Source organism: Bos javanicus, chromosome 5, assembly GCF_032452875.1.
Source record: "Bos javanicus breed banteng chromosome 5, ARS-OSU_banteng_1.0, whole genome shotgun sequence".
Classification (NCBI taxonomy): domain Eukaryota; kingdom Metazoa; phylum Chordata; class Mammalia; order Artiodactyla; family Bovidae; genus Bos; species Bos javanicus.
In genome coordinates, this window is record NC_083872.1 from 63736446 (window position 1) to 63757130 (window position 20685).

Here is a 20685-nt window from a genome sequence, read left to right on the forward strand (position 1 = left end):
GATAATGGCTCTTCACATTTGTGGGTATATTGTTTAGGAGCTCTTGTGTAAATTTACTTAGTTCTGCTAATTTTTTTTTATGAAATCAGAATGTCTTTAACAATTTCATGGAGCCAACCTGTCATGGTCTGAACATGCAGCTTCTCAATTCACTTCTATTCTATTCTGTGCCACCCACATTTACTGAGCCCTTGCTGTCTGAAGTACTATCTCCTCTGTTCTTCTCCCACTTTCCACTTAGCTCTGGGGATTGATTACATTACCTCTAAGAGGTGCAGACAGGAAGCCCTCTTGCTATTATGCTTATTCATTTAATTTCTTAGATAAGAAGGCCCCAGTTATGATTTTAAATACCTTCTCTCTTAGCTCCTGATAGGTTAAATAATCATCTTAAAGGTATTAAAAATTAATTTAGTGGATGATGATCAGAATTTAAAGTTTTTCCGTTATTTAAAATGTGAATAATCTGCGTTGTGAGAAATGGGAATGGAAAGCTCACTATTCCAATGTAGTCATGGACAGTTTTAGTCGTAAACTATCTTATATCAGTGATTGAGTTCCTTTCTGTTGCTTTTTGGCCCCAGGCAAATTTGCCCCCACCCCCCAATTTTATTAAGTTTTGCTAATTTAGTGAGCAGTTACTGAACAAATATAAGTGGCTAAGACCAATATTAACTTAGTCCTTTTAAGTGACAGGAGCTTCATGCACATTTTTAAATTTATAATTCAAAGTAAGTTAATGTGGTAGGCTCTACTGTTACATCTCCATTTTACAGGTAAGGAAACAGAATTATAGAATTTAAGTAATATGTCCAACATGACACAAGTAGTAGGTGGTCAACCTAGAATTAAGTTAGGTTAATAAAAGCTCAAGAAAATTCCTTTTTATAAAATTCTAAGTTGCTTGAAGACAATTTAAAGGGATTATCCACTTAGTATCCTCATCGTGCTTTAAAGTATAGCGTTTAGACAATATAGTTAAGAACCTCAGTTAAGCTGCCTGGGCCTGAATCCTAGTTTATCGATCTAACACAGCATTCGTACATTCTTGTCACTCTGTCTATTCCCTTACTACCTGAGAGGACATCTTTTGACTATTTTTTGTTTGCATATCAACTCATTTTGCTTATTGTTTATACCTGATGTAATGAATTTTAGACATAAAAATGGATGAAGGAACCTCACTTTTTTCTTGGTTCACCTTTAATCTTTTTTTTTTTTTTGTAAATAAGCTTTAAAAGTTTTTTTTTAATTTTATATTGGAGTATAGCTAATTAACAAAGTTGTGACAGTTTCAGGTGGTTAGAAAAGGGACTTAGTCATACATATGCATGTATCCATTCACCTTCAATCTTCTTTTAAAAATTTATTTAACAAACATGAATACAGCACATATGATGCACCTAGTTCCATTTTAAGTGCTTTACAAGTATTGACTCATTTAATACTCAGCACACCTCTATGGGTCAGATAAAATCAAACTCAGGGAGTTCTGGCCATGTTCCCAACTATTACACCATGCTGTTTCCTGGCTTAATCCTATAAAAATGTCATCTCCGTGTAGTTTAATGCTCTAAAGACGTTTCTTAGAGAGTGCCCTTTCACCTTGCCTATCTTTCCTTCCTCTCTACCCAAATTAAAGAATAAAATAAATAAGATTATTTTAGCTATTTTGCTTTATTTCATTATGCCTTTTTTTTTTTTTTTTTCCTTTTGACACAGCAATTCCGAAGCTTCTGTAAGGCCACCTACAAGAATAAACAGGTGGGTTGACCCTCAGTAGCTGCAGGACAACTGACTTGGTCTACGTTTGCCTTTCTCCTTTTTCAAGTCTGTCTCCTTCCTGCTTTTCTAGGGCTTTTTGATCTCTGCCACAGCCCTTCCCTCCCAGTCCTAAGAAGGAAGTTTAGTGGACTATAGAAGTGGCAAAGATGGCCTTTCTAGCCTGAAACTTAAAAGGAAACACAATTTTATAAACAATTCCTTTTTGTGTTTAGTCACTTGGTTCTTTTTTGCACTTTTACAGTTTCTCTCACAAATACATAATCATCAGAGACTTGGGTATAGCCAAGTATCATCCAGGAGCTAACTGGCGTGAGGGCGGACACCTGGGATATAGTTCCAGCTCTGATTCCTGGGTTGGGAAGATCCCCTGGAGAAGGAAATGGCAACCCATTCCAGTACTCTTGCCTGGAAAAATCCCATGGACGGAGGAGCCTGGTAGGCTACAGTCCATGGGGTCGAGAGGAGTCAGACACGACTGAGTGACTTCACTTTCACTTTTCTGTTGCTAAGGAACAATCTGCCTTGAGGCAAGCCATTTAATATGACCTATGCTTATCTTCACCTGTGAAAGGATTTAGGCAAGAGGTTGAGCTGGATATATATATATATATATATATATGTTTTAATAGAACACAATGTGGTTTTTTTATCTGGACCATTTTTAAAGTCCTTTTTGAATTTGTTACAATATTGCTTCTGTTGTCTATGTTCTGGTTTTGTGGCTATGAAGCATGTGGGATCTTAGCTCTCCAATCAGGGATTGGAAGGTAAAATCTTGACCGCTAGACCATTACGGAAGTCCCTGAGCTGGATAGCTTAAGGTCCTTTGCTTCCCTAAACTGTGATTTTCTTGGGAGAATTACACTAGGAAGAGGAAGTGCTCAGATATCTAAATTCTTTTACTCATACTGCTGATTTTCATATCACTCCAAGGGAGCCATTGTTTTTTTATTAAATGAGGATGAACTTCTCAAAATTGAAGGATGACAGCCGTTGGGGATTGTGATAGATCAGAACCTTTTACTTGCAGAATTCCTCCCATAGTTCTCTGTAACCATCATGGGGGATAATGAGTACAATGATAGTTCAGTTCTCTGGTCTAAATAATAAACTATTCCTAGATAAATTCACTTAAAATAACACATTGAAAATCCTCCATCTTTAGCTCAGGAAGAATGCTGCAGTCACCTTCGCTTTCTGAGATGGCATAAAAACCTTGAAACAGAGCATCCATAAGTGAGTTGGGGCTGTACTGCTCTCACGTCTGGTAGGTATTTGGATATCTATCTAGCTCAAACAGCTATAGCTATTTTGTACTTTGTGTGTACTGGACTTTCTCATTTCAAAAAGCTCAAAGAACTTTATAAATAAAATGGTCATTCCCTCTCCCAATATATTCCTGAATAATAGACTGGTTATCCACTTGTAAATAGAAAGCATGAGGCATGGTGGAGAAGGTCTATGGAAGAAAATGCAGGCCATCAGGGTATGGATATTATATTCATGAAGGACCTGCCTTACTTCTTTGTAAAACATTTAAATATAAAGGTGCCAAGCTGGGAAATGTCCTAACCCGGGAGTCCTATCCTGACCTATTCAGGACTGACTTCTAATCTGCACTCTTGTTTGGCTCAGTCCAATCTAACAAATATTAACTGAGCATTACTATGTCCAGGTGCTCCATGCTTAAAAAATGAAAATGAATATAACAAAGATCCTGATCTTGAGTGAGAGAGACAAACTAGTCAATAGGCAGTCTTATCAGGTGTAATGGGAGCACCGAAGATTAAATTAGCATGCTAGCCCAGAAAAAGGATGTCATAAAAGGCTTCTCCAAGGAATAAATCTTAAGGAATGAACATTTGTGTGAAGAAAGGCAGCAGTCAAGGTACAGAAAGAAAAAGGTGTTTTTAACACAGAATGACTAGACTCTTAAGAATTCCATTAGTACTTCCTGGGAAGGGAGACTGTATTTTTTTGGCTAGTTAGTGAGAGTCATGAAACTCATCTCTGGTGCATCAAACGCAGACTAAAATAAATGATGCACTTCCGAGCCTGGCAACAGAACATCCAGTGTTATTGTTCATGTTCCTCTCCCCTCTCCCCTCTCCCCTTAAGATAGTTCTCAAAGAACTCCAAGATGGGAGAGCCACATGACAGAATGAGCCTGGATCCCCAAGGTTCTGCTCGGAGGAGAGCTGCCTAAGCCGTCACTGACTTAGTGTGAGTAAGAAACAAATCTAATAGTGTGAAGCCACTCTTAACAGTACTGTTAATAGTGTTAACAGTGGCTTGAGTTCATTATCTGATTATATAGGCTAAGAAATAACAAGATAGATCTGAATGACTTGCCGTCACTTCAAAATTTATTTTATTTACTCCAAATGACCTAAGTTTTTAACCTTAAGATCAATTACTCTTTCTTCCTTTTTTCAATGGCACCAATATCTCTCCTGAAAAAGAAATGATCTTTTACTCTGATTTAAGTGAGCATATCTCTTTGCCCCAGAACCACAAGACATTTACAGAACTGGATAGATCTTGAAAATAGAAACACCACAGCTTCACCAAGGACCAGACCTACAGGAAGCAGAATATCTTATGCCCTCAGTTAGACCATGGGTTTAAATCATGTATTCAGTTTACTTTAGGGTTCCCATGCTAACAGTGCACATACGTATGTGGGACTTTAAGAGTATATCTTTAACTGGATAGCCACAGGGCGGTAGGTCAGCATCGAGTGGCATGATGTTTAAGATACTGGCCATTGAAAAGAAAGAAATGCAAGACAAAAGGAGGAGGGTGTATGGAGAGACAGTTTGGTACAGGAGAATGAAGTTACCCTGTCAGCAGGTACAACAATAGAATCTATGTCGGTAGCCTATGTTTTGTGGTTGCCCTTCTGAAAAACAGCAGAAGCAATAGGAATGAGTTTCTATCATTTTCCTAAGTGACAAGGAAATAAGACTGAAACTTCCTTTCTGAAGTTATTAAGAAGTTACATTGGTTGTACACTTTCCCCCTAAAGCTTGCACATATGTTCATCAACCATCAAGACTAGAATCAACAAACATCTGAATTTCAAGCACCCTGAAAGAACTAGGGTCTTTAAGAGCAGAATCTTGGGCAGGAAGCCAAGGTGAGATAATAACACATTTGCAATGCTCTTTTGAACTCTGAAATAATCAGGGATTCTCTGATATAAAGTTGTATTAAGATTTTAATTTTTGGAGAGATTCTCTTCCTCTATGACACAAGAGTAGCAAAGTCACAGCTGTAACTAAATCTGGTCCCTAATGCTTTGTTTAATTGATAAAGTGGAAAGGAGACTTTTTTTTTCGAGTGGGGAGGCAGGGTTTGTGTTCTCTAGTTTGCCACAACTTCCACTACTATTTATTGTCTTGAAACCATCATAATATTGTAAAGTAATTCTCTTCTAATTAAAAATAAAAATTTTAATTAAAAAAAAAGTGTTTGAGTTCTTAGTCCTTGCCAGTATCTCTGTATCCCAAAGTTTTTTTTTGGTTAACTGTGGCCTGCATTTATTTGTTCCGATGAGGTATAAAGTTCAATGATTGCTCTTACTTTCTAGTTTTGATAGTTTTTTTTAAAAATGCGTTTAATTTGCTAATATCCTTTAAGTATTGTCCAAGAGAGTCTGACCAATTCATTTCCTTACTATAAATGGAAGTATGCTCCTTTCAATAATGAGGCACCAACAAAGACTGAACATGTTTTTAAAATTTGTAATGTTTTATAGGATTACTAATTTGTATATATCACTTAGATGAGTGGCATTCAGATCATGAAGCATTAAGTGCAATTGGCAAATCTCCAAGGTCTCTGATTTCTGTATGATTGTATCCTATATAGATGTGATAGTTGGACAATAAAAAAAGCTGAGTGCTGAAGAATTGATACCTTCAAACTGTGGTACTGAAGAAGACTCTTGAGAGTCTTTTGGACAGCAAGGCAATAAACCAGTCAATCCTAAAGGAAATCAACCCTGAATATTCACTGGAAGGACTGATGCTAAAGCTGAGGCTCTAATACTTTGGCCATCTGATGCCAAGAACTTACTCACTGGGAAACACCTTGATGCTGGGAAAGATTGAAGGCAGGTAGAGAAGGGGACGACAGAGGATGAGATGGTTGGTGGCATCACCAACTCGATGGACATGAGTTTGAGCAGGTTCTGGGAGTCGGTGATGGACAGGGAAGCCTGGCGTGCTGCAGTCCATGGGGTCACAAAGACTTGGACATGACTGAGTGACTGAACAACAACATCAGATCTGAGACATATGCCTTTTTTTGAATGGTGATTACTAATGTGTTACTAAATCATCTAATTGTGAATACCATAGTACCATGAAGATGGCCCATGGGAATAAAAAATGCGTTTTGTTATTGTTGTAACCATGCAATAGTTATTCCATTTTGACTGAAAATGCAGACAAGGAAACTAGACTGTAAAGTGGATCATTATAAAGTCTATCTGTAGCAGGCATACTTCTGAGATAGCCCCAGTGATCCCACCTCTTGATATTCACATCCTTGTGTAAATACCTCTTCCTATGTCTGGGCTGGATTTGTGGTTTGATTATAATGAACAGAATAGGTAAAAGGTTGGGATGTTACAAAAGACTAAGATTTCCATCTTGCTAGCACTTTCCTGTTTCTCACTTGCTTGTGCTGTTGAAACTAGCTTCATGTGAGATTCTTTACAAAGAGGCCCATGTGACAAGAAACTGAGGGATGCCTTCAGCCAATAGCTTGTGAGGAACTGAAGCCTCAGTCCAAAAAACCCCAAACATCAGAATCCTGCCTAAAACCAATGAATGAAGTAGGAAGTGTATTCCCCCCGGTTGAGTCTCAAGATGACTGTAGTCTGTGAAAGACCAAGAGCCAGAAGACCCAGCTGAGTGTTAGTTGCTCAGTCATGTCTGACTCTTTGTGACCCCATGGACTGCAGCCCACCAGGCTCCTCTGTGCATGGAATTCTTCAAGCAAGAATACTGCAGTGGGTAGCCATTTCCTTCTCCTGGGGATCTTCCCAACCCAGGGATCAAACCCCAGTCTCCTGTATTGCAGGCAGATTCTTGACCATCTGAGCCACCAGGGAAACTCTAAGCTGCTCTTAGATCCCTACTCCACAGAAATATAAATGTGATAAATGTTGTAATATGCCTCTAAGATTGAGGTAACTTGTTATATAGCAATAGATACCTTACAGAGAATCTCACTTCTCTACTGGAGTAAGAGATAACTCTGTTGTTGTTTTTTAAAAAAACAAAATCTCAGACCAAGGATGGGGAAGGTGACAATTCATCTGGTCAGAGGTGTTCAGTGCCATTTGGTGAAAATATTGAAACTAAGTAGCCCAACAAATATTGGTCAAATTGAACTGAACTTAGACAAAAAAGGCAGCTACAATCCAGGTGTTCATTATGCAGTAAAACAGAAGTAGGGTAGCAATGAACAAAACAATGAATACCGGAAACTGTGCTATGATCAAGAGTCCTGAGATAATTACCTTTGCTAGTCATCAAATATTTTGAGTTTGAGTTTTGAGGAATGCCAATGTTTAACTGAGGAGAATGAGCAGGCAAGGAGAGAGAGCAACAGAGAGGCAGGAAGATAACTGGGTATTGTGGAGGCCAAAAGAGGATGATGTTGACAGCTAACAAGAGTATCAAAACCTACTGAAGCCAAGGTGAGGTGGAAGTGGCTTATGGAATTTCTGTTCTTCTGGTCATCAGTGACTTTAGCCCTGGTGGTGTGGGGTGGCAGCAAAGAAACTAGTTAGATCCAAATGGGGATAGGGAGTGTAGACAATGACAAAGTAATTCCAAAAGATATTATAGAAGAGGAAAATATAGGAAAAAAACATTGGAAAGTGAAGTGAGCATGTGATATAAAAGTTGCTAGCATGCTGACGTACATTTTCAATTCAGAAGGAGAGATAAGAGCAGATACACTACAGGCCTTCACATGAAATTCTGCAAACCTTTAAAATGATAATCCTTTGAATTCCTGACCTGTAGGTGTTATATTGTCAAAGGACAAAAGAGATTATGCCCTTATAAAAGGATTTTAGAGGATTATCCACAGACTGGATAACAGAATTCTTATCTGGGAAAAAGTAAATGATATGTTGCAAATAAGTAATCAGATAATTTCCCTGTGTCCAGAGGACAGAAAAAGCTCAACATGCTTAAAGATTCTAAGAGAGTACAAAAGAAGCCATCTTCTCATAGAACTTGTTATTTGTGTCCTTTCTTAAAAAGAGTGAAGGGTAAAAGTACCAGGAAACTTTCAGACCTAAGGAAAGACTGAGTTGGATTTGGTGAGGAAAGTGGATGCTGGGTGAAAATGGATAAAGTAAACTTTGCACCTAAAAGTCAGGCACTTTACAAGACAGAGAGAAAGAATGGATGGAAAAGAGGAATTGATACGATTACTGTTCTAAAGATGTCTATGCTTAGAATACATGGAACGTATTCTATGTGTTCAGCATATCAAATGAACTGGAGAACGTTCAGACCTATGCACAAGTAATTACTTCAGTATTAAAAAGGGGATATTATAGAAAAAACATCATTACCAAAAGAATAAGCATTGTCTTTGAAACTTGAGACAATACAAATACAAAAAAGCATTAAAAAATGCACTGAACTGTGATAACAGATCAAAACCACACTTAGCAAACCACCTTTTCTCTGTTTAGGAACACTCTCTCCAAAACACAATATGCTAAGCAAAGGATCTCAGGTAGTAGTCATGGAACAGTTCTCATGACAGATGAAGAACACAGATATTCTGAGGATTAAAATTGCACAAACAAAATGAAGAGACAGTTTGCCCACTTTTTGGCAGTGCAAAGTTTAAGGGAATGCAAATGAATGTGTTGGCAGTTGAATTACACTATTAACCACCTAAAGATTGGGTTCATTACCTAAGAAGGCAAAGTATCAATTTGTAGCATTATAACATTTTGTTTGTGTTGCTGAACATGTGTTTGGATGTTTTTATGCTTTTGAACTGTGGTGTTGGAGGAGACTCTTAAGAGTAGCTTGGACAGCAAGGAGATCAAACCAGTCAATCCTAAAGGAAATCAGTTCTGAATATTCACTGGAAGGACTGATGCTGAAGCTGAAACTCCAGTACTGTGGCCACCTTATGCGAAGAACTGATTCATTGGAAAGGATCCTGATGCTGGGAAAGATTGATGGCAGGAGGAGAAGGGGACAACAGAGGATGAAATATTTGGATGGCATCACTGACTTGATGGACATAAGTGAGAGGGAACTCTGGGAGATGGTGATAGACAGGGAAGCCTGGCATGCTGCAGTCCATGGGGTTGCAAAGAGTTGCACACGACTGAGTGACTGAATTGAACTGAACTGAACTCATTTGGGTGCATAATAAGTACTTCAGCATCAGCCTCTTGATAGAAGCTTAATTTTGTGTTATTTCTATTATATTGTTCCCTCTGATGGGAATGATATTCTGTCTTAAAGATAAACACTTCATTTATTCTTCAAATAATTCTGAATTCAGGTTCTTTTGTTTCTCAAAATGGCATGTACAGGATTATAGACATAGCTTAAAAACTGAGGTACTCTTTGATTAAAAAAATATATTTGAATAACATGTAAAAATATTCATTCACTCAGTCACTCATTCTTTATTCTTTTAAGTGCATGTATTGAGCTAAACACAGTGGGAAGTTCAAGGATGGACATGGCATTGTCTCTGCCCTCAGGATGCTTATAACACAGAAGTAGTATAATAGTATTAGTACCTTCAGACAGAACAAGCATAGGGCCATCAAATCTTAGAAGAAAGAAAGAGTATTCTTTCATTTCACAAATTATTTTTTGATGTGCTAGGCACCATTCCAGGGACTGGATATGTAAAAGGAACAAGATAGGGAAGAATAAGGTGCCAAGGCACCTTATTTCATTACTGTTGCATCCTGGGGATGAGATTAAAAAAATAATGCAGAAAACAAGCATACATCCTGATATATGGCAAAACCAATACAATATTGTAAAGTTAAATAAAATAAAATTTAAAAAAAAAGAAAACAAGCAAACAAATAATATAACTTCTGGTGGCCAAAATTGCTATGAAGAAAACTGAAGCAGAACAACATGAGGGACAGAGAAGGGGGCAAAGGGTGTGCTTTTGAGGGAACAAAACCCTCTGTGAGGAGGTGACGGCTGAATAGAGATTTGATGATGTAGGGAGCAAGCATTTGAAGATATGAAGAAAAGGCTTTCCACGCAGACACACTGATACAGAAAGGCTTTGAGGCAAAAATGAGTTTGACATATTCTGGAACAAAAAAGAAAGTCACATGACTAGAGAATGGAAGAAAGAATGAGAGATGAGGTTGTATTGTGGGGAAGGGGCCAGATCCTACTGATTTTCGTAGGTCATGATAAAGATTCTAAGTGCAAAAGGGAATCCATTGTGGATTTTAAGCAGGATGTGCCATGCTCTGATTTACATTTCGGTCTGGGTGCAGTGTGGAAATTCAACTGTAAAGTGGTGAGAAAGGTAACTGGGACAGAGATTAGGCATCTGTGCATTGTCCAGGTGTGAGGACCAATCAGAAATTGACTCAAGTAGTCTAATGCACAGACAACAGGTTAGATTCTATTGTGGTAGCCTGATTAGACATGGTTGGTGTGGACTAGGGTAATAATTACTCAGGTGGTAAGAAGGGGTTCCACTTCAGAAGTTTCACAAAAAAGTGATTCTGGGTAAAGATACACAAGTAGCAAGTAGAAAACTGTATTATTAAAACTCCTGTGTATGTTTGACTTTTCTTGAATTTGCAGAAGTGGTAAGTTTCTATCAGTAGATACTTAGTTCACTGTCAGTTGGCAAATTTCACCTTGTCACTTCCTTAGAAACAGTGGTTAATATTTATCTTTCCCATTCTGAGAAGGAGAAATTAAAGCCTCCTTAGAAAGGAAAAGCACAGAGGAGAATATAAAATATGTGATACATTCACATATTTAGATGAATCTTTTACTGTCCTTCTGCTACCCTGCCTCCAATCTTGCCCCCTGAATCTATCCCCTAGTGGATGACCCAGCTTTAACATTCTCTCCTTCTAATTTCTCTTGTCTGCAGCCTCCAGAAGTAACTGGCCTAAAGCAGTTTAGTCATGTCCATTCCCCTGTGCTTGCAGAATAAATTTCAGATTCCTTAGCCTGATACCAACATGACCCAACCTACTTTTTCTGTTTTCTCTGGCTCCACTCTCTAATTGTTTTAATCACACTGGATTTTAGTATTTTTAAAATTGTGATGAAATCACAAAACATAAAACCACGTTAAACTGTCTTGAAGTATTATACATAATTTAGTAGTATTAAGTACATTCACATTGTTGTGCAAATCCCATTGGATTTTAAATCACGAAGTATCACGGTTCCTCTAATGCTTCTGGCAGTTTGTTGACTGGACCATACCTGTATCTATGTGATTCCCTCTGGGCCCTGAAATGCCTTTCCCTTTCCTTACCAATTAAAATCCTACATATTTTACTGAGCACTGAAGACCAGTGCTCAGATCCTACCTCTTGTTTTAGGCTCCTGTGAAACCTTACCTAGAAACAGAAGGTCAACTCTGTTGGTAAGTAACGTATTACTTAAAATGATGCCTAGTTGGTAAATTGCATTTGGACTGGGAGGATTTATACACGAACTATAAATACCTGAAGGGGACATGACACTTGCACTTTCCTGAGTAACGACTTGTGATTAAGCAAGTTCCGTGCCCCTGGAGGCTAGGGCTATGGAGTTGTTATAAGAGATACTGCCTCTAAGGGCAGGAGGCTCCTATTCCAGGAACATTCTTCTACCCACCCAATACTGATCTGTCTTCTTGCACCTGATCTATCACCTGGGGGGTATGGACTGATTGTACTGACATGCAGAATCCCACCAAAGAAAAACTTGTAAGCTGCCCTGTCGGCCGGAGGCATTTCCTGTATTACATCTAATGAATCTGAATGTTTAATTGGACTAAGAAGACCTGCTTTGGCTTCGGGGAGTTGCATCAATATGCAGACATATTGTCCTAAGTACTAACAAGCCTTGCACACCTGGACTTAAAACCACTGGGACTAGACTAAAGGCTAGGATACTAAATGCTATCTTACCTTTGGAAGGAGCTGGATTGCCTGTAGAATTCTTTGTCTGTGCCCAGAATTAAGGATTCCAATTTCCAACAAATCCTGGTCTTCCATAACATTGCTTCCCTGAAACAAAACCAGAAATGTTATAAATGAAATCAGGCAGTTTTACTGGGCATAAATATTGGTTTTATTAATATAGAGAAAAATAACCAACAAATGATCTGCTTTTTGTAAACAAAACCATAGAGTCAATCTTCTGTAAGAGCGAGGTGAGAGGAGGTCACCTAGATGATTGAGTTGAAGGCTATGGGAAAGTTGCTTTTACTTCATAAATACTCTTAAGGCTTACTATTTATGGCTGGATTATCTGCATTGGGGATTCATTTCTGTGACTCAGAACCCTGTTCCTCTAAAAATATATATACTTCTAGGAAGAGCTGCCATTTAAACTATCAGTGACCTATACGTTGATGTGAATGAACCTGTTTTTTACCCTCTGAAGACAAATTTCGTAAGGAGAGCTGATGGAAAAATTGAAGTATCCTAGTCAAGCTAAAAGAGAATAATTCATATTAAATACTGAATGTCAGATGTCTGATCAAGGTATGAGGATATAAAAATGAATAAGATGCAGATCCTTGCCCTCAACTGTTGATTTCTTCCAGTCCAGAGATGGAAGCAGATTGTTCAAAGGCAGTTAGGATGCTATGAGTGTGCTATCATGGTGACACATGTTTGGGAATGCAGAGGGGACCTGGGGTGTGTTTTCAGAGGAGACTGTCTCATCAGACATCTGAAGTACAGTTCAGGTTCAGCACTCAAAATGCAAAGGACTAGGAGAAGTCATATGCAGTGCTGTGTGGGTAAGAAAGAATACAGTGTACTTGGAAGCATCAAATTCTAGGATAAGGTGGCTGCTGCTGCTGCTAAGTCGCTTCAGTTGTGTCCGACTCTGTGCGACCCCAGAGATGGCAGCCCACCAGGCTCCCCCATCCCTGGGATTCTCCAGGCAAGAACACTGGAGTGGGGTGCCATTTCCTTGAGACAGGAGCAAAACTTAACACTTAAAAGGTATTGAGAAGCCAGACGACACAGATATTGTATGAATTTCAATTTCATCTTGACCATAACAAGCCATGGACAGATTTTAAGAAAAGCAGTTACATGATGAGACCTCAAATTTAGAAAGATCAACTTGATTTCTGTGGCTGGGCCTGTTGGCTTACCTATGAAATGATGGCATTGAGCCACATAACTTCCAAGGATCAGCCTAATCCTACCATTCTCTGATTTCAATGATTTTTTTGACCTCTGATTAATATTCTAACATGGAAGCTTAAAAATTGCTTATTTTATCCTGAAATTTTAGTCTTTTGGAGCTTGCAAGCTAGAGTTTCCCTTTAAAGTAAGGAGTCTATAGAGAAGTTCAAGAACTCAGATCACTGCTTTTATGGACAATCAAACTCTGTCTTACCAATGCATAAAATAAAAACACTTATGAATAGAAATTACAGAATATCTATTTATGGAGAGCAATGGGTCCTGATGAATATTTAAAGCAAAGGAGAATGAACTGGAAAAGGGCAGTCATGGGAGCACGGAGCTGTTAGGAAACAACAGAGGTTGTTCTTGAGATGGTGTGGGCTTAGACTAAGATAGTGGTCATGGGAAACAGAAAGATGCGAGTAGATTTGAAAACCATCAAGAAGTTTGGCTTGGTGACTGAATGCAGAAAATGATGGAGAAATGCAGAATACACACCAGTTCCAGGCTTCCTCAACAAGGCTGAGACAGGGAGGAAGGGCCAGTCTAGCATGGTGCAAAGACTAATGTCTTTCTCTGGATAGGCACAGGATTGATGAATGTAAATAATTTAATATCAGACTATGTTAAAAACTGACACAATTGGCTGTGCTTAGAAAGATTAAAGTCATTAGTATGGTACCATAGCTAGAGATTTTAAAATGGGCATTCACTGGATAGAAACATTCCACCTACTCATAGTAACATTCTTGTGCTTAAGCTACATTGGTCATCTTGGAGGAGGCAGAATGATTCAGGTGTATAGCAGCGTGATAATAAAAAAGCCTAATGAAAGACAAATAAAGCCAGTCTTGGCAATATGCCATAGGAAACATTGCTGTCAAGAAATTACTCAGTGCACACAATAGGGCATGGTCAAGAATATAAATGACTTCATTTTGGGAAAGCATTATTATTCTCAGAAATGGACTAATGTGTCATGAGCAGGATGTATGCTACCACTCTGTTTGACTTTCATTCTTTAAGAGATTTTTCTAAGGAGTTAAAAGGCCCTTAAAAAATAAAAACAAACAAAAAACTTTAGCCACCTATGTATTAGATCATTATCCTGTTTTCCAAAGGCTAAATTATCAGCCTACAGCTTCAGCTTATACAAAATATAGAACCTGGATTTTTTGTACAAAAACAAGGCACAACAGGAGGCTATGGTCTGAATTAGCTACTATCTATAGGCAATATTAAAAACTTGATTTCAGTGTTCAAATACTGAAATGATTTAAGGAATTTAGTCCTTAGAGACCACTGTTCTTCCTCTAAACCACCAATATATCCCCTTATCTATCTTCAGTAAGGGAGGAAACATTTTGAAGAATTGTAGGGAAGTTAGACAAATTCTATTCGGGTCAAATACCCTAGCATATAGAATAATTCTAAACACTTTTGAAAAATGAGTGAAAAGTATGAAAATCACAATGCAAATGGTAAGAATGTGCCCAAAAGGAAATGGTACTGATTGTGGAAATATAAAGAAAAGGATTCACTTTCCCCAGTGAGGGGACATTGGAAATTTTCTATTTTCACTCTTATTGTAATATATAGGAATACCAAAATATTCTGGTGCATCATCTAGCCAGTTCTTTTTCAAAATAGCTCCAGGTTTGGAGCCTCAAGACTTGGGTCTGAGTCCTGTCTGGGGAAATGTGGCTAAAGTGAAAGTGAAAGTCGCTCAGTCATGTCTGAGTCTTTGTGACCTCATGGACTATACAGTCCATAGAATTATCCAGGTCAGAATACTGGAGTGGGTAACCTTTCTCTCCTCCAGGGGATCTTCCCGACCCAGGGATCGAACACAGGTCACCTGCATTGCAGGCAGATTCTTTACCAGCTGAGCCACAAGGGAAGCAATGTGGCTAAGTCATATATTATTTCTGAGTCTTGTGGTCCTCACCCATTAAATGAAGCCATTTGATAAATTCCCATTCAGTTCTACAATGCTATGATTTCAGTAGTGCCCAACTTTGATTAGTATCATTTTATTTAAATGCAGATTGTATAATTTGAAACTACGTTTTAGTTCTTAAGAATTGTAACTTAAATTGCTTCAAGAAGTAGTTATACAGAGTGCAAGAATGCATGTTATTTTTTTGACAAATTAGTATCAGTACTAGGAACTTATAAAAAGAAATTATAGAATACCTTATTTTTTATAGTATCATGGATTATTACAGTTTTTCAGAGAAAATCAAATATTTCAAATCTTGCAACTAACCATTTTGCTTGTACTTGGGTAATAAATATTTCTATTCTTTCAAGGCAGCTAAAGTTTATTCTCTTGTTATCATTTGCCTTCACTGAATGTTAGAAAATCTCAGTTTAATTCTTTTTTTTCTCAATAAGAGCTGAACATACACTCTAGCTTTCTCTTTCATCCATTTTCCATGACTGCTAGATTAGTGGTGTTTGGAGTAGGGCTTCATCGTGTCTATCTTCTACTTAATGACCTACCACACTGCACTCTCCATCTCATCTCATACACATGATGTCTCTAGTTTCTTATCTCCCATTTACTCCTCAACTCATCCCAATAGGCTTTTACTCCCACTCACTCCACAGAACTTCTCCATGAAATGTTAAGAATGACCTCTGATATCTAGTTGGTTGTTTTCAGTCCTGTCCTCAAAGACTCATTGGCCACTTGTGGCTGCTGGTTTCATATTGGATAATGCGAATATAGAACATTGCTGTTATCATAGAATGTTCTATTAGACAGTGCCTCTCCACAGTTAAAGACGTTGAAACTGTAGCTGAATCACATGAACAGGGCAATGATGAGACTGTGACAGGGAATCAAAGCAGAGAGTCAAATATACTCACGAGTTATTCTCAGGATATAACTGATGTTCCTCTTAGTCAAAGTTCATGAACATTAAATTTAGAATCTGTAGCAAATTCTTTTCTAATTTTTCAGTCATTAAAACAAATTAGTAGCTGGTTCTGCTTTCATTAGTGTTTCGCTGTCATGGGGCTAGAAATCTATGCTACCAAAATGACAAGTCCCATTGCGAAATTATTTATGATATGCTTAGCACACTACCAGGCACATGGCATGGGCATTTAAGGAATAATAATAAGTGGATAAAGTTGTTTAGTTAATGACTTTCTAGACGGCAATGGTTTTTTGGTTTTTTTTTTTAGCAGATAGGAAATGTCTAATCCAGGGCAGCTTTGTTGCTTTCCTAAATCATGGAATGAAGAAAAATAATCTAATATTTTATGCATTAAGAGCTGAAAGCTGAAGTTTCTATGACCATGGGGAGAATATCTTATGTATTGGAGTTTTTCAGCTATGATAAAGTAATAAGATGACCAAATAGAATAAAAAGCAGTGCTTTGTATTTAATGATCCATTTGAATTAGAACAGCTATTTATTGAAATCATTTCTCAGAAATATCTTTACTGTTTCTGTCTCTGAGAATTTCGGCTTGAAAAGTTCATAACCTTGATGTCATGTTACATCGCATATCATATAAAATGCTAAGGAAACATATTTAAGGACCATAGAGAACTGATTTCTTCTTAATATAAGCTTGAGTTAGATGTTATTTATTTTCTCTCTTCAGTTCAAGACTGAAAAAAACCAAGAAGATACTATTGATTGGAGAAGATTTCTTTTGCTCTATAATTAGCTAAATTAGATTCGTCTTTACAATTTGTATGGCCTTAATTATTTAAAATAGAATGGGTAGTAGAATGATAACATGATCTTACAAATTCACAAATGTAAAAACATTTTATTTTTAATATACTTTTTTACAGCATAAATGACATGGTGGCCTAAAACTATATATGACTTTCTTGGGATAACACTTCCATGTTTCAGTTTCTATAAAGATTTTTAGTTAATTTGATATTAATTTACAGGTAAATGCAATAAGTTTCTTTGCTGCATGTTAATGATTATAACTACTATGATAAATACCAGTTTTATAACCCCTTATCAGTGTTGGAACAAAACTTTATTTAGTTTACCAGACACACACATGAGCTACCAACCATAATTGATTAGATGATCGATGATATACTTCTTTCATTTTTAATTCCCTCTCTCACATTAATGAAATGGCAGTAGAAGAAGATTGTGTAGTTTATCTCTCACATTTCTATCCGAACCTTCCATGTGAACATATACTATCTACTGCAATGGAATTTCTTCACAACTTAACTAAATTACCATGTTTCAACTTATGAAAAAAGTTTCCTAGATTCTTCAGACCACATGGATTATTGATTCAAATAAATATCATATCACTGAGCAATACATTTGAGAGCACCTATATATATTCATATAGTTCAATCCCTTAGTCGTGTCTGACTCTTTGCAACCCCATGGAATGCAGCACGCCAGGCTTCCCTGTCCATCACCAACTGCAGGAGCTTACTCAAACTTATGTCTATCGAGTCAGTGATGCCATCCAACCATCTCATCCTCTGTTGTCCCCTTCTCCTCTCACCTTCAATCTTTCCCAGCATCAGGGTCTTTTCCAATGAGTCAGTTCTTCACATTAGGTGGCCAAAGTATTGGAGTTTCAGCTTCAGCATCAGTCCTTTCAATGAATATTCAGGACTGATTTCCTTTAAGACTGACTGGTTGGATCTCCTTGCAGTCCAAGGGACTCTCAAGAGCCTTCTCCAACATTACAGTTTAAAAGAATCAATTCTTCGGTGCTCAGCTTTGTTTATAGTGCAACTCTCACATCCAAACATGACTACTGGAAAAACCATAGCTTTGACTAGATGGATCTCTGTTGGCAAAGTAACGTCTCTGCTTTTTAATATGCTGTCTAGACTGCTTATAGCTTTTCTTCCAAGAAGCAAGCGTCTTTTAAGTTCATGGCTGCAGTCAACATCTGCACTGATTTTGGAGCCCCCCAAAATAAAGTCTGTCACTGTTTCCATTGTTTCCCCATCTATTTGCCACAAAGTGATTGGACTGGATGCCATGATCTTAGCTTTCTAAATGTTGAGCTTTAAGCCAACTTTTTCACTCTTCTCTCTCACTTTCATCAAGAGGCTCTTTAGTTTCTGCCATAAGGGTGGTATCATCTGCATATCTGAGGTTACTGATATTTCTCCCAGCAATCTTGATTCCAGCTTATACTTCATCCAGCCCAGCATTTAGCATGATGTACTCTGCATGTAAATTAAATAAACAGGGTGACAATATACAGCCTTGATGTAATCATTTCTCAATTTGGAACCAGTCTTTTGTTCCATGTCCAGTTCTAACTGTTGCTTCCTAACCTGCATACAGATTTCTCAGGAGGCAGGTAAGGTGGTCTGGTATTCCCATCTCTTTCAGAATTTTCCACAGTTTATTGTGACCCACACAGTCCAAGGCTTTGGCATAGTCAATAAAGCGGAAATAGATGTTTTACTGGAATTCTCTTGCTTTTTTCATGATCCAACGGATGTTGGCAATTTGATCTCTGGTTGTTCTGCCTTTTCTAAATCAGTCATGAACATCTGGAAGTTCACAATTCACGTACCGTTGAGGCCTGCCTTGGAGAATTTTGAGCATTACTTTGCTAGCGTCTGAGATGAACGCAATTGTGTGATAGTCTGAACACTCTTCGGCATTGCCTTTCTTTGGGATTGGAATGAAAACTGACCTTTTCTAGTCTTTTGGCCACTGCTAAGTTTTCCAAATTTGCTGGCATATTGAGTGCAGCACTTTCACAACATCTTCTTTTAGGATTTGAAATGGCTCTGGAATTCCATAACCTCCACCAGCTTTGTTTGTTGTGATGCTTCCTAAGGCCCACTTGACTTAGGATTCCAGGATGTCTGGCTCTAGGTAAGTGATCACACCATCGTGGTTATCTGGGTCATGAAGATATTTTTTGTATAGTTCTTCTGTATATTCTTGCCACCTCTTCTTAATATCTTCTGCTTCTGTTAGGTTCATTCCATTTCTGTCCTTTATTGTGCCCATCTTTTTGCATGAAAAGTTTCCTTGGTATCTCAAATTTTATTGAAGAGATCTCTAGTCTTTCCCATTCTATTGTTTTCCTCTATTTCCTTGCATTGATCACTGAGGAAGGCTTTCTTATCTCTCCTTGCTATTCTTTGGAACTCTGCATTCAAATGGGTATATCTTTCCTTTTCTCCTTTTCCTTTTGCTTCTTTCTTTTCTCAGCTATTTGTAAGGCCTCTTCAGACAACCATTTTGCCTTTTTGCATTTCTTTTGCTTGAGGATCGTCTTGATCACTGCCTCCTATACAATGTCACGAACCTCCATCCATAGTTCTTCAGGTGCTCTATCAGATCTAATCCCTTGAATCTATATGTCACTTCCACTGTATAATTGTAGGGGATTTGATTTAGGTCATACCTGAATGGTCTAGTGTTTTTCCCTACTTTCTTCAGTTTAAGTGTGAATTTTCATGACCTGAGCCACAGTCAGTTCCCGGTCTTGTTTTTGCTGACTATATGGAGATTCTCCATCTTTGGCTGCAAAGAATATAATCTATCTTATTTCGGTGTTGACCATCTGGTGATGTCTGTGTGTAGAGTCTTCTCTTGTGTTTTTAGAAGAGGGTGTTTGCTGTGACCAGTGCGTTCTCCTGGCAAAACTCTGTTAGGCTTTGCCCTGCTTCATTTTGTACTCCAAGACCAAATTTGCCTGTTACTCCAGGTATCTCTTGACTTCCTACCTTTGCATTCCAGTCCCCTATAATGAAAAGGACATCTTTTTTGGGTGTTAGTTCTAGAAGGTCTTGTAGGTCTTCATAGTACCATTCAACTTCAGCTTCTTCAGCATCACTGGTTGGGGCATAGACTTGGATTACTGTGACATTGAATGGTTTGCCTTGAAACAAACAGAAATCATTTTTGTCATTTTTGAGATTGCATTCAAGTACTGCATTTCAGGCTTTTTTGTTGACTATGAGGGCTACTCCACTTCTTCTAATGGATTTTTGCCCACAGTAGTAGATTTAATGGTCATCTGAGTTAAATTCACCCATTCCAGTCCATTTGAGTTCACTGATTCCTAAAATGTTGATGTTCACTCTTGCCATCTCCTGTTTGAGCACTTCCAATTTGTCTTGATTCATGGACATAATATTCCAGGTTCCTATGCAATACTATTCTTTATAGCATTGGACTTTACTTCCATCATCAGTCACATCCACAACTAGGTATTGCTTTTCTTTGGCTCCATCTCTTCATTCTTTCTGGAGTTATTTCTCCACCAATCTCCAGGAGCATACTGGGCACCTACTGACCTGGGGAAATCATCTTTCAGTGTCTTATCTTTTTACCTTTTCATACTGTTCGTCGGGTTCTCAAGGGATGAGTACTGAAGTGGTTTCCCATTCCTTTCTCCAGTGGACATTTTGTCAGAACTCTCCACCACAACCCGTCTGTCTTGGGTGGCCCTACACGGCATGGCTCATAGTTTCATTGAGTTAGACAAGG

At 38.0% G+C, this 20685-nt stretch overlaps 1 protein-coding gene across 5 annotated transcripts in view; it reads right to left on the bottom strand.

The window, feature by feature from the left end:
- Positions 1-20685, bottom strand: part of ANKS1B (ankyrin repeat and sterile alpha motif domain containing 1B) — a 1160119-nt gene that overhangs the window by 345357 nt on the left and 794077 nt on the right. For all 5 annotated transcript variants that reach the window (XM_061417010.1, XM_061417008.1, XM_061417009.1 and 2 more), the window contains one exon: positions 11966-12064. In XM_061417010.1, coding sequence (XP_061272994.1) covers positions 11966-12064 — 99 coding nt within the window. The remainder of the gene's footprint in view (positions 1-11965; positions 12065-20685) is intronic.